General features: G+C 34.4%; 2 protein-coding genes across 2 annotated transcripts; one reads left to right on the top strand and one right to left on the bottom strand.

The window, feature by feature from the left end:
• The first annotated feature begins 3,755 nt into the window (after positions 1 to 3,755).
• On the top strand, positions 3,756 to 6,417 carry LOC130655649 (uncharacterized). The gene is made up of 2 exons (XM_057458427.1): positions 3,756 to 3,926; positions 4,463 to 6,417. The coding sequence occupies exons 1-2, from the start codon at positions 3,758 to 3,760 to the stop codon at positions 6,331 to 6,333; spliced, it is 2,040 nt and encodes a 679-aa protein (XP_057314410.1). The 5' UTR covers positions 3,756 to 3,757; the 3' UTR covers positions 6,334 to 6,417.
• Positions 6,418 to 8,093: 1,676 nt separating this feature from the next.
• On the bottom strand, positions 8,094 to 10,518 carry LOC130655187 (uncharacterized). The gene is made up of 3 exons (XM_057457910.1): positions 9,567 to 10,518; positions 9,166 to 9,464; positions 8,094 to 8,692 (listed from the first exon to the last, which is right to left on the bottom strand). The coding sequence occupies exons 1-3, from the start codon at positions 9,892 to 9,894 to the stop codon at positions 8,585 to 8,587; spliced, it is 735 nt and encodes a 244-aa protein (XP_057313893.1). The 5' UTR covers positions 9,895 to 10,518; the 3' UTR covers positions 8,094 to 8,584.
• Between the last annotated feature and the right edge of the window lie 3,555 nt (positions 10,519 to 14,073).

The raw sequence follows: 14,073 nt of genomic DNA, 5'->3' as shown, positions 1-14,073 counted from the left end.
CTTCATGGGAACGGAGTTAATTCCTGCATTTAGACTGCTTCATGAATAATAGATCGAGCTTAACCTAACAACAGCTTAATATTCTGTTTATAAAAGCAGCTCCATTTTGTTAAAATCCTTACGTGTTGATTAAAATTTAATTTTGGCTACACTTTTTTTTTATATAAATATCAGAATTTTAACCAGGCTGGTCATTATTCTTATTTCTTTATTTTTTTAAACAAAGCCTATTGTTTTCAACCTGAAATTCCAACCTGATATTCTTATAAAGCATTTTCTTATAAAAGAAAGCGCCTTTATCGTCTTTCAAAGTTTAAATTATTGTTAAATCCGACATATTTCGAAATAGCTAGACAGTTGTTAATATAGACAACGCCAGGTAGTATAGCCATATGGCAAATTTTTATTACAAAGGTCACATTATTTCGATTTTTTGAAAGAAAGAACGTTTTTTATTCTATAATTATTTTTGTCTAAACAAAGAAATGGACTAATATAACCCCGTTCAAGAGGATAGTAAACAATCATATTTTTCTTTTATAGGCATATTCATACTTATAAGCATATTCAGGCTCAGATAGAGAAAGTTTTTAAACATATGCCAAATATGTGCCTTTCTGAAACCTTATGTGTGTTTTGTTATGAGTATTTTCATTGGAAACAGACTTTCTAATTCCTTATATACAATAGGGGTTTAACACCACTATACTGTCTGAACCTGTCTTGTGTAATTAGACCTTAGGTATTATCCCTGTTCTTTTAAAGGTAAAACCAGGACCATTTTAGGTTATCTATATATCTCACAAGGCAGCGTTTAAGTTTTAATATTGGTTGTGTTATTTGATTAGGAATATCCGAACCTGATGAAGAAAACTTGTATACCAACCGGCTTAATCAAAAGTCTGAAATTTTCAGCATTAGTTTACCACAACAGTTTAATCCAAACTTTCCTCTACTTGAAATTGAGGTTTAACAGTGGTAATAACGCCAATAAGATACTTTCACGTAAATTTCATCGCAAATTAAGACAAAATTTTCGTCAAAGAAAATTTTCGTCAAACAAAATAATACATTAGTCACCTGAAAAAAAGATTTGTTATTTTTGTCAAATTTTTAAATATCGTATTAGTATAACAACACGGTAAAAACAGTAATCCGACAGTAATTATTCGTCGGATAAAATTTCGTGAATTTTGTCCGACCATTGTATCGATAATGTTTTAGGCAACTTTCAACATGTATCATTCGGAAGCATACCTACACCATATGTAAACTGCTATCACTTTATTTATATAAACTCTCAAAGCATCGGTGACGAAACTGCAATCCTTACGCGTTATATATTCAATTTTTTCTTCAAAACCATATCCTCTAGTTAATCATCTAATTGTAAACCTTAGCTATCCGTATTCAGATAAAATAGCTCCACATGTTGGCCAAATCTGACTTTTTTCATCTAATCGAGTCGAAGAGCACACTAATTTTGGACGTTTGAAAGCTAGATCGAACCTATCACTTTGAAGAAAAGCTAGCACCTAGAACTATAAGAATGCGAAGCGTCGTTGTAAGAAAAATAGGCCTGGGAACAAGGTTGGTTGGGACGAAGAATTTGTTGTTATCTATTTTCTTGTCACTACTAGAATCATTATTGGAGTAACCTGTTAGCTGGTTCAACATGGTGCGATTGTTCTGATTGGCTCGCGTGAAAATTCGCGCCTACGTGTCTTATTGAATATAGAGTCCAACCAATATTATTTATTGTAAAGCTAACATTCTTATTGCAAAATTACATCAAAGACATCGAAAAGTGAATTTAGGATCCTGGGAAAATTATTGTGGTGCACAATAAAATGGATATTTTTTTGTTTTTAAAAATCAAAGGGAATAAAGTGAATAGTTTAAAATATTTATAAGAAAGATTATGAAATGTACAGCCCGGCTGACTCACCCACGTTTTTCATGATCAGCTGGAGATCACTTCCATAAATTCCATCCTCACAAGAAATTAATTATTGCAAAATATTTTTTGACCTGGATATACTATTACCCTGGAAGCTCAATATTTTAAATTTGAATTTTTAGGTGAGTACATTTTTTATAGGTTATATTCAAGTTGCATTTATTTACATGGCGGGAATGTTTGTAAACGCTCTAAACGGAAATATTGTTGTCCATTGGGGTATGTATCTACGCTCTTAATCCTCTCTGACGTGCTGACCAGCACACTATTCGATTCGGTTACCGGTGAATTGGTAACGCTTTAATGCGCTGGTCAGTGTTGCGTAACGGTTGAAATAAACCAAACAACTATTTGGTAGCTACTATCTTTTAACGTGCTACTCAATGTCTTTCACAGTAAACTCACCCACGATTTCATAGATAGGTCTGCTTTTTATTTCGGTGAGGGCCGAAACACGATATTTACGTGTTTACGGTAACACGAAACAATGAGAAGTCGCAGCAGATATCTCGCTAAAATATTTTGTTATTATTTTGTATCGTTTTTATTTTTTCAATTTCCGACACAAAAAGTGAAAAAGGGTTTGGGAACGAAGTCGGACAACAAAGTTTTGCTATTTACAAAACACTGTTACAAAAAACTTGTTCATGTAACACAAGTAAAAAGATCTGCAGCTAAGCTGTAGTATTTTATATCGATAAGTAATTGTTATACAACCTCGTTCCCGGCGTCTTTTTTTATATCGGGAGATGATCTTCGTCCCGATGTCTGAATGATATAAGATGCCTAGGGGACGAGGTTTATCATTATGGCAATTTTATCCTGACAAGTTCCTTCTTATTTGTTACCATTCTCCCATGACTCCATTTGTCTGATGACGATGATAACGTGACAAGCAGTTTTAGTGAAAACCCATTTGTTTAATGTTAAAGTAAAAAGAGAACCTTAAAAAACTCTATGTCTTTTATCTTCGATGATAAACTTATTTCATAATCCTAAATTTTGTGTAAATTTCGAAAACTAGGGTTAAAACTTAAATAATTTACGAAAATCAAGACCCCGTCGCTGTTTCGATTTCTAAGGTTGTCGACGAAACCTGAATATCTGGAGACAGTCGACTTTTTTCATGTCACCACAATAATGACTTGTCATTTGATGACTCATAATAAATTACTAATGAACATTAGTTAACGCCTCACAGAGAACATAAACACAACGAAGTGCTAACTGTCTATGGAAGGTGCAAATTGGGAAAATGGTTATAAAACCTATCAAAACAATTTTTGTACTCTGAGATTTCTCTCCGAAACATTTCATATTAATCTCGATGAAAAAAAGTTAATTTTGTATGAAAATTAATTATGGGTCCGGGATTTATTTATTCAAAAAAAAGAAACACGTCGAGTTGTTGAGCAGTTAACTGTCGCCATATTGAATTGACAAAAACAATGACAAAGAAACCCCGCCCTAATGGACTCGATTGCAACTTCGTAAACATCTTTTTCAAATTAAGAAAAGGCATAAAAACCGAACCAAATTGTATTTATATAAATTGTGCATCAAAAGCGTAGCGAAGCTGTGAGGTGATGGTATTTCTCTCATATATTAGTTAGCTTCAAAAATGACGCGCTGATAATCGTCGAAAATTTATAAAAAATTAATCGTATTCTTCAATTAAAAAATTCGACAAGACATCGATAATTTATCGCATCTTTCATGCTTAACATTTTATGACGTCAGCACACGAATGATAAACTTGCAAAAAATGAAAATTTAATGTACCCGTATAGGATTTCAATGAGTTACTCATCAGTTCGTTCGTTCTTGTTCAGATGCAAGGACGACAACATGTCTGCAGTTACGACATCTCCGAACCAAACTTCTACTCACGAAAATAAAATTGCCATCATGGATGATGGCGCGGAGACTGGTTATGTGAGCGATTCATCCTTGAACTCGAGACAAGGTGCGTATTTCCTGCTTCCTGAAACATTTTTATTTTATTTATTTATTTATTTTAAGCAACTCAGCGAGCTTAAAAATTGTAAATAATCGTTATAGATAACAAAACTGTTTCCTCTATTTTATTTTGAAAGTGGTAAAAATTCTGACGTCTTAATGTGAAATATGCAAAGTAGACTTGACCCTGTATCCCCCAGTATGCCCTCAAAGAGTTTTGCCTCCAAGAGTTTTGTGTCTTGTCAAAGTATACTTTCCTAAAATGTCTACCCTCCGATATTTCTCCTTTTCTTGTTTGACCAACCTGTAAATCCCAATAAACAACTGCTTTGGGACACCAAACATCTTGAACGAAACATGAATGTTTAGTAAAATTACAATATTAATAATGAAAAATCCACGCGGATTTCATGCATTCTTTCGATAAAGAAGCGATGTTGTTTGAGCAAACATTGGCAGTATTTTTTATAATAGTCCATTTTATGCAACACTGTTGATAACAAATTTTGTTATTAAGCTTGTATCATTTTTTTATTTATTCAGGAACAGCGACAGCCACAAAGCTAAAGGTGGAGTCTGCCGAGGATCGAGTTAAAAGGAAAACCAAGTCCGAAAGAGATAAACGAAGATCAAGTAGAATATCTCTTACAAATGATGACTCTGGAAGTGAAAATTCTCATAGCAGCTTAGAACAGAATCAACCAAGATACAGGAAACGCTCTGGGAGTAAACGAAATGACTCTGAAAATAAAGAAAACCGAAGAAGAGCTGGAAGTAAAAACTCTCCATCACTGATCAGAATTGATAGTGAAAAAGAAATGGACAGGAATTCTGGAGAAGATCCAAAAACGAATCTTAAAAACGCTTCTACAACCACTTTAAAAATGAACAGTAAAGATATATATTTCGGAACGTGGAATCCTAAAGAAAGAGCTGTACTGGATCAGGTTCTGCATAATATCGATTTAAAACCGGATCATAGAAGATCATTTAGAGACAAGTTAAGAAGAAAAGAAAACTCAACAACAAAGAAAGAGAAGTTTACTAAGATTACAGAAGAAGAAGATGTGCCAGTTGTGGACAATAACACCAGATATCCACTTTGCCAGTACGGTAAGCAGTCCGACAAAAGAAAATCGATTCTTGGAATATTTTCAGGCTTGAAAAAGATCAAGGATAGCGTTTTGAGAAAGAACGAAAAAAGCGAGAATTTGGACACCTTTCCAGTTGATCCGTTGGATGATTACGTGCTTAATAAAAAAAAGAAAAGCATCTTCCGTAAATTTGGTCGAAAGAAGGATTTTGATTTTGCACGTCGACGCGCACACTCGACAAATGATTACGTGAAAAGTGTATCCATGGCAACAACCAACCAATCAAATTTATGTAAATCTCGATCTGGATCGACCCATTCCCTTAAAGGCTTGTTTTCACGCACTAAATCAATGGATAACCTGAAAGGTGCTTTTGAATATTATGCAAACGAGAAAGAAATATTTAAACGAACACCCAGTGTCGCTAAACTCGATAAATTTCAATCATTATCGACAGAAAATTTAAATTCTCGACGTGGAAGTCAAAAATCAATTTACAATGGTTTCGAAGCTGTTCAACCCACCTCAAAAGAGCTCGGTTACAACGATGACAGTTTAGTATTTGCTCATGCTAAATTGATCCAGCCCCACACAGCCAGTCAAAGAAGCCTGAACTATCCCCATCCTCGCCATGTTCATCCCCATGCGTACTATGACTCGGAGGATGACTATTATCGAGGTTATCAAAGTGACCGAGCACCTTCCGTCGCCTCTGCTCATCCTACAATTAACCACCACCATAATCAATCCTTTGGCGATGCCGAATACTCAAGTTTACGGGCACATTCCTCAATGTCGGCTTATCCATGCTATTATCCCCCACCACCTCCCAGACGAACGGGTTGTGGACCACCAGGATACTACCCACCAGCATATCAACCAGCTCATGCTCTACCTCCTGGATATTGTACACCAGGATATGCCACTCCAGGTTATGCTACACCAGGATATGCCACCCCAGGCTTAGCTACACCTGGTTATGCAACACCAGGCTTTGCTACGCCTGTTTACGCTGCACCTGGTTACGCTACACCAGGGTTTCAAAGTGGGTACACATCAGAAAATGATTATGCTCAATTGCCTTACTCTCAAATTTCCATGATTCCTTACCATGCCAGGAGAGCTATTCAAAGAAGCCTTTCAAAAAACAGTGCTACCTCTAACTACAGTTCAAACTATGGTTATGCATCTGAATCAAGCTTTTGTGATGACGAAGATATGTACGGTATGGTCCAACCAAGTAGCAGTCCTGGCTCATGTAAACTGCAAAGGAATTTAAGCACCACATCGAAAACAAGTCAGATGAGTACTATGTTGTAATAAATTGTAATTTTTTGAGGAGAAATGTATATTTTTAAATTTGTAAATCATTTAGAATGAAAAAGATTGTTTTTAGTATAAAAAGAGCGAGATTAAATATTTATTCCCTGTTAATAATTTCTCACTTAAAAATTTGGAATAGCAGAACATCAACTGTAAATTTTCGCGATCTTGTTTGTAAAGTGCGACAGAAGTAAATAATAAAATTAAAATTTAGCGTACTTTGTTTATTTGTTTTTTAGTAAACAATGCAGCTTGGAATGCTCATTTAGGCGAAGTTATCAATGATATTTCGCGAGAAATAAATGTTGCGAAAAAGGACTTTAATAACATTTTTTTCTCAATTTATTCTCCCGCTTCAAGAGCTTTTATGTTGAAAAAATAGAAAAAAAGTCCAAATTTCATAAGACTTCGCTGATTTCGCAAAAAACGTGTTACCAAAAACGTGTTACTGTGAGAACCAATATTTGCAAAATTAACAAATTTGCGAATATTATTTTCCAAGACGTTTTTAAATGGTACGCACTAACTGTAAATAGACGATACGTTAGACATTTTTGGTTTAATAACAGTAACTTTACCGCCCGGTAACTAGGACCTATCTGTACGGTAGACTCTTGGTAACTTGAACACCAGATAACTCGAAGTTCTATTATTTTGAACTGTTTTCTATGGTTAAACAGCCTTTAGGAGGATAAATCAACCTAAGGGCGAGGAAATTTTTTCGTTGACTGTTTATCGTGAATTCAAATTGTTACGTATGATCACCATAACTCGAAGTGTGCTATATTATTCCAAATTTAGATTGATGGAAACTGCTAACCTCAAGGCGATTTTTTGCCACAAATGTGTTAAAGCGATTTTATCCGCATTACTTTAAAAAACAGAATGAATTTATGTTTTTTTGACTTTCAGGTCTGTAAAGTACACGTTTTGAAAAAATCAGGATAGGAAACAACTTGATTTTTAACTGTAAAGAAAATTTGCCACCAAAAAGTCGAGGTTCCCAACAACTGGCTCCCCTAATATCATTGCCAGCGTTATCTTGTCTCTTTTTTAGATTGGGGCGGCGCTAGGTACGAGGTTGGCTAGACACTAGGTATTTCAAAAAACCTCTTGTTTTTTTAGCAGTTATCACTAACTTTCTTGAAATTAACTGAATACCTTGGGGTCTAAAGGCGGGGCAAGCCCTCTACTTGTTTGCTAAATAAAGATTTTGAAATAGATTGTTGTCGTTACACTTTACTAATTTTGCTTTATCGTTTTTATAAAAAGTTTAAGTTCTGAATGTTTTTTACGATGGTTGTTGTTGTATAAAAAAATTTGGTGTATATTGTGGTGTTCAAATGCTAGTGTGAAGCAACCTTGTCTCCAGGGATTTTTTACGTTTCTTAAGATGCGGAAGATCGTACCGTCAACCGACGAAAAAAAGAAGAGAAAGAAGTATTCAACAGGCAACTTGGTACCGAAGATTGTCCTTTATGTTGACCATTTTACGAAAACAATATACTCGTATCGTATCGCCGTCCCGAAGTCAGAAAAGATACAAGATGCCCTGGGGACGAAGTTGCAAATGGTGTTTATAAAACATTCGGATATAAAAACAAAGAAATGATATCGAATGCATCATTTATCATTACGCAAATAATATAAAACGAAAGCCAGAAATGAGGAATTAAAAAAATGTATTCCTATTACAATACGTGTCTTGTGCAAAGAATTTAAAAAAAATATGTATCAATAAAAATAGCAACTCTATATTTAATGTATAAAACTATATTTACAACCAATATTTATTTACATCCCTTTATATCTTTTATATATTATATGTCAATAATGTACAAAAAAACAAACTAAACATCATAACTTATGAATTCTACTTTTGTTTGTGTCATAAATGCAAATTGACAACTGTTTCGTTAAAGCAAAAAATGAATCACGCTTCCGTTTAAAAATATGCATAGAAAAATAAAAAATTGTCTCATTAATCCAGATATAGGAAATTAGTCAAAATCCAATATTGTAAAAATATATCTACCTTCACCCTATAAATATGTACATATGTAAAAACTGTACACTGTTTTTCACCATTCAAATGACACTTGTGACACATCATTCTATGTAATGATTGGATGACAATAAATAAGTCCATGTAAGGGACAAAGAAACTATACCCAATTTACCCCAGATAGTTGAACAGTACAGCCACTTTTTGCCTCGTCTTAATAAGATGTTGTTGTACATTTCCACTTTACGTTTCTTCCTCATCGTCCGTCACTGGACTAAATGGTTGTACTGTCGTATGAATTCCAAGATGCTGAAATTGTTTTGCTTTTATTTGTTTTTCAGCCTCTTGAATCTGAAATAATTAACAATGGCTATTAAAAAATTTGTTAGATATATATTTTTATGAACCAGAAAAATAATATTACTTTTTATTAAGGAGTAAAAAACATACACAAAACACCCATTGCATGCCAAGGAAGGAGGTTAAAATCCTTTTATATAAACATTTCAAATTGTGAAATAAAACATTTTCAACTGGTTTGTTGTATACATGCTTCACAGAAATGTGTGCCCAGGACTGGTGATTCAGGGATTGAAAATAGTCAAATATTACATTTTTGGAATTTGACGTAAAATCTAAATGCTGAATTGACGTTAAGCGTACATGGTTCGATTTGTGAGTGTTCTTAAGTAAACTGATCGACCCAGTAAAAAGGAGCATTCAAAGATTATGCTTTTACAACATTTAAACCAATTCTTAAACCCATGATGGAATGTTGCAAATTTTTTAACTATGATTAATCACCCCAAAGTTTGAATTATTACCTTGCGACGTTCTTCAACTTCTCGCATCTTTTTTTCTATCTCTTCTTTAGTTTTTTTAGATTTTCGCTTTTTTTTGTTTTCCAGTTGTGCAAGTTTTGCTGGTCTTTTTTTTAAGTTGCCAGTTTCTGGTGTATCCAACACCAAATCAAATGCAAGGTTACCAAAACGAGTGACTGGCCTTGATATTATGTTTATATTATTCTCCTCTTCCTTATTATCTGTGACAATATCATCAATTCTTAATAACTTTTTTCTAGCAGATGATCTAGTGGCACTCTGTGGGTTTGATGTTACTGATTCTAAACACAACAATATACGGAGTATGTTGAAATATGATGAACTAAACTAGATAAATAAAATATTCATCGTGCTTTTAGTTAAAACTTTGAAAAACTAATAACCTGAGTTATTTGACAACTGACTTCCTGCCGCACTCTGCCGATCATCAAACACTCCACTGTCTTTACTTTTAATTGATGCAGCTGATTTTTCTCGTTCATTACTTTCATTCTTTAAAGATTTATTACTTCCCCGCAGATTTCTTGAACCTAAACTACTGATGCTAGATTTCTTAACAATAACATTATTGCTATTAGCGTCAACTTTGCAAGTTTGGGCAGTAAAATGATCCAAGCTGGAGGAGGATTTTTTTATCAAATTTGATTTTGTTGTTGTCCCTTCTTGGGTTTCAACAACAGCAACAGCTGAACGACTTGATCCGCACCCCATTTGTATAGCTATCAACACTTTCAAAAATTTTAACTAAAAAAATATGCAAATTATATGTTAACACAAATTCAGCATGTTTTTTAATCGACAAAGGATATTCAACCAGATGGAAAGTTCATTTCCATTAACCACACATCTTCTGCAAACACTTTTACATCTGCTGCGAATATTTTTACTTTAAGTTATATAATTCCTTAATAAGGTCTAACAAATTTGTGCCAGATCTTCAATCCCCCCTCTTCTCTGCTCCTCACACTACACACACCCGCTATAGTCTCAGATCAGAAGAGTCTGAGTCTTACAGAATTACATTAGGGTTTTAAACCCTGTCTCTTTATAGAACAATGCCACACTATATGAAGCACACTTAAAACTAGTAAAATTTAATTGGTCGTAGACGTAGGTAGTTTTAAGAGCTACCAAAAAATAGCTGGACAGGCAGGTAGCTTTTCAGATATAACTTGTTTCAAAATTTTATTTACGCACATGCAAAAAAGAACAGAAAATAATGAAGAAAGCCATTTAATTAATTTCTTCCATTGCTGTTTACGATAACACAAAAAACAGAGTCCTTTCTTCTTCCCTTCCGATGTGCTATGCTGTGGTTGCTCTTTTGTAGTCCAAAACCGTGACTTATATTGTGTGGTTGCCCTGTTTGATTTTATTTAAGTTAGGTTGCTATGCAAGTTCTGTACCACTCTTTTTAATTACATCATGTTCCCTTGTTAATTTTCGTTTTTGTAAAATTATACATATTTCATAATTCTTACGCAATGATTCTCTGATAAATTTTTTCTTAGTAGATAATAGACACCAACCAAACAACTAAATTTTTGACCTGTTTCTTTTATCAGGCCGCCGGTAAAAATTCAGTAAAACATTTCCAGCCTCGTGTTGTTTCGGGGCTTTTTACGATCCAGAGATGAAAATTTTTCCTGCTTATATGGAGAAACATTCTCTCAGTCACATTATAAATTTGTTTAATTTATTTTATGCAGCATTTAAAATTAAAATGTTAAAAAAATATATATATATATATTCCATACTTGAGAGTGAATATGTTGGATAGGAACGAAATATTTTGGACGGAAAAACTTTCGGATTTTTTTGTCCGGAATTTTTTTCTGTCTGAAACTTAACCTTAGAGTCCAGTGACAAGACGCAACTAAGATCAGAAAGCAGTGAAATGTTCAAATGCTAAGGCACAGATCCCGTGCACAGCAAACCCCCGTTCCCTGTGCTTTTGTTCTTTTGATTAATGTAGCTGAAGGCGGCACCTTATTATAACGACCCTGCGCAAGAGGATGGAGAGTGCGCGGACACTAGAAGCACATGACTGGAAAAATCGAAGGTAAAAAATTGATCAACAAGGCTTTAGGCAAAGCCAATAGAAATGCCTTACTACTTGCAACTAACAAATGTGTATTATCCCGATACACGATCTAAAATTAGAGTATTCTTAGAACAACTTCTGGTATGTGGCTGAAATCGATGAAATCGACTATTCCCAAGCATATTCTATCACTAGTGTCAGCCGACCTAACGTGCATCCCAGGAAAGAGATGAAGCAATATATATAGACCACGACGATACAAACAGCAATGGGAAATTCTTTCAGAAATTTTGAGTGAAATCTTATTCACCTTATTTAAGGAAGACCTTGAAAACACTGGACATTCATTTTTGCTTTGAATTGTTGAATATCTCACATTTATAAGATATTATTCTCTTAGGCATGCAATTGTTTTACTAGCATGAGAAGAGAGGTGGGGAGGGGGATGGGGGAACTTACGGACCTAAAAAACACCTGCATAGCCCTCATAATAGATTATAACCTCGCAACTCTAACCTCCCAACCTCGTTCCCAGGGCAATTTTTCGGTTATTTGATATCCGAGACGGCGCGAAGAAATGACCCTGGGCCAGGCTGGTTAAAATCAGCACGATTCGTGCTGATTTTTAATTTATGCAAAATTTGGTCATTTTGTTAAGAATTGCATGCGGACCGACGAGAACACCGTATTGCAATAATTTATGCAAAACAATCTTGGATCGAAATCATGGATAGAGTTTTAATTTTAATCAGAAACAAGTTAGCTAAAGTGTTTTGAGTTTTTGCTTCAAGAAAACATGATTGCAGTGTTGCCTTCGCTTTTTTTGGCTACAAACAATTTTAAATATATATATATTTTAAAGTTTTCAGCCATCTATGCTAGCTAGCTAGCAAAGGTCCAAGACGTACTTTTGTAGCTACAAAGGTTGTGCAAACCAAGCTAGCTATACACTTTTTTAATTATGATTTTTAGGTATCTTTATTTCATATTATAGTTAAGAGTGAAAGTACTTTTAGCTAGCTATAGCTAGCTTCCAAGCCACAGAATTTTCAGAGGGTTTTGTGATTAGAATTACTGAAGATGCTTATTATTATTTTATTATTGAAATTATTTACCCAGAATAGCCTCTTCAGTTCCTGTTGGTACTGCTATCAACAAGGGTCCTGTGAAGGGGGTCCTAGCGCATTTAAAGCCATTGTCGTAACGTGCATATACACCTAAATAAATTGTATTGTCTAAAAAATTTTACAATTGTTAGGTCAAAATTTATAATTGTCTTTAAAAAAAATATTATCGCCCTGCTTTTAATGCCTAAATTCAAAAAGTATAGCTATTACAGGATCATTTTTTATGCTAATCCCATCAGACCAGCCTAAAAGCATCTACTAACAAGTTTTAACTCAATATCTTCTTTTTTCATCCTTCTTTTTTATCATATTACACTTTCGGTTTTCACGAAACGCGTTCCTGGAAACTCATTTACAACTAAATGGCCACTATGGTCAAACCATAGGATGTTGCATTTCATGCAGTCAGAGAAAATTGTTATTTAATCTGAAAAATCGATTTAATTAAGCGTATAACTATTTAGTAATCTTTTTCAACCAAATCAACAGCATATGATTTTTTTTTGTTTATGTGTTCTGCCTCGAAAGAATATCAGCTAGAGTGTAAAAGAAGGTCTGTTCAGGAGAAATAGGATTACTTGTGTATACCTGTATATACCTTGTGTTGTATTTGAGCTAGCTAGATAGCTGCTAAAAATGGCTTCAAAGAAACCTTCATTGTGTTTTTTACTACACCCTGTGCACAAAAGCTAGCATAGCTAGCTTTCTAGCTAGTCTAGTAGCTACCTCCTCAACTGCACTTCAAAAAAAACAGAAGCTTACTTTAACAGCCTCTGAACACAACTAAAAGCTATTTAATTTTGTTTGCACGTTAAGCTATACTAACAATGCCAAATATTTTATTTTTCACAAAAATAAATTCAGTCCAGCAGATCATAAACATTCCAGTGTCCCGTTCGCACATAAACTTAGCCGCCATTATTGTTTTTCTGTTATTATTCAATTTTTTACGCATAAATTAATTTACCTTCATAATTAACGGAAACTTGAGAAACCAATCAGATCTCAGAACTGACCAGTGTGGCCCAGGGTCATTTCTTCTCGCCGTCCGAGATCGTCAAAAAGAGAAAAATAGGCCTGGGGACGAGGTTGTCTAACCTCCTTGCACGGTAAAAAGTAAAAAAGTCGATTTCTTTCGCTTAGCAATGTCGAAGTTAAGAACATCTGTAACCTCGTCCCCAGGGGTTCTAGCCTTTTTGACATCGACGCTGACGGCAAAGAAACTTTTTAGCCGTAAAGTAAGCGCAGCGGCTTTGACATAAGGTAACAAATCCTGGGGACGAGGATGAGGATGTGAGGACAATATGATTGATTTGTCCATCCTAACACGAAAACAGTTGTAAAACTACAGTGTCGATGCAGGAAGCCAAAAAAAATGTAGTTGTTGCATGAAAAAAAAACATCAAAGGGAATACGAAATATATTTACAGCTCATCAAACGGATTTAAGTATAGACAATGATATGAAGCAGAGGAAGAGAAACTGGCTAATGCGGTAGCAGAAGTAGAAGATGCCAATGAAAAAAAATAAGCAGGAGGAAAAGTCAGCAAAAACGAAATTATCTAAGGCACTAAGAGAGAGAGAAAAGTTAAAAGAAATGCAATCGCGTCCTCATAACTTCTTTTCCGCTGTCCGTTATAAATAAAAAAAAGACCTGGGAACAAGATTAAAAGAAATGATATTGCTATAAATTTTTTTGGAAAATGTGCCATCAGTGGA

This window comes from Hydractinia symbiolongicarpus, chromosome 8 (genome assembly GCF_029227915.1).
Source record: "Hydractinia symbiolongicarpus strain clone_291-10 chromosome 8, HSymV2.1, whole genome shotgun sequence".
Taxonomy (NCBI): Eukaryota; Metazoa; Cnidaria; class Hydrozoa; order Anthoathecata; family Hydractiniidae; genus Hydractinia; species Hydractinia symbiolongicarpus.
The sequence above is the reverse complement of the archived record's forward strand: the minus strand, read 5'-3'. Positions and strand labels throughout refer to the sequence as shown.

What these genes read in the sequence shown, in the direction of transcription:
- LOC130655187 (XM_057457910.1), bottom strand. Translation starts at nt 9,894, where the DNA reads ATGGGGTGCGGATCAAGTCGTTCAGCTGTTGCTGTTGTTGAAACCCAA. An exon ending in TCAGTTGTCAAATAACTCAG is followed by an intron (nt 9,465 to 9,566) that starts GTTATTAGTTTT and finishes TGTTGTGTTTAG; the next exon opens with AATCAGTAACATCAAACCCA. An exon ending in AAGTTGAAGAACGTCGCAAG is followed by an intron (nt 8,693 to 9,165) that starts GTAATAATTCAA and finishes TAATTATTTCAG; the next exon opens with ATTCAAGAGGCTGAAAAACA.
- LOC130655649 (XM_057458427.1), top strand. Translation starts at nt 3,758, where the DNA reads ATGAGTTACTCATCAGTTCGTTCGTTCTTGTTCAGATGCAAGGACGAC. An exon ending in ATCCTTGAACTCGAGACAAG is followed by an intron (nt 3,927 to 4,462) that starts GTGCGTATTTCC and finishes TTATTTATTCAG; the next exon opens with GAACAGCGACAGCCACAAAG.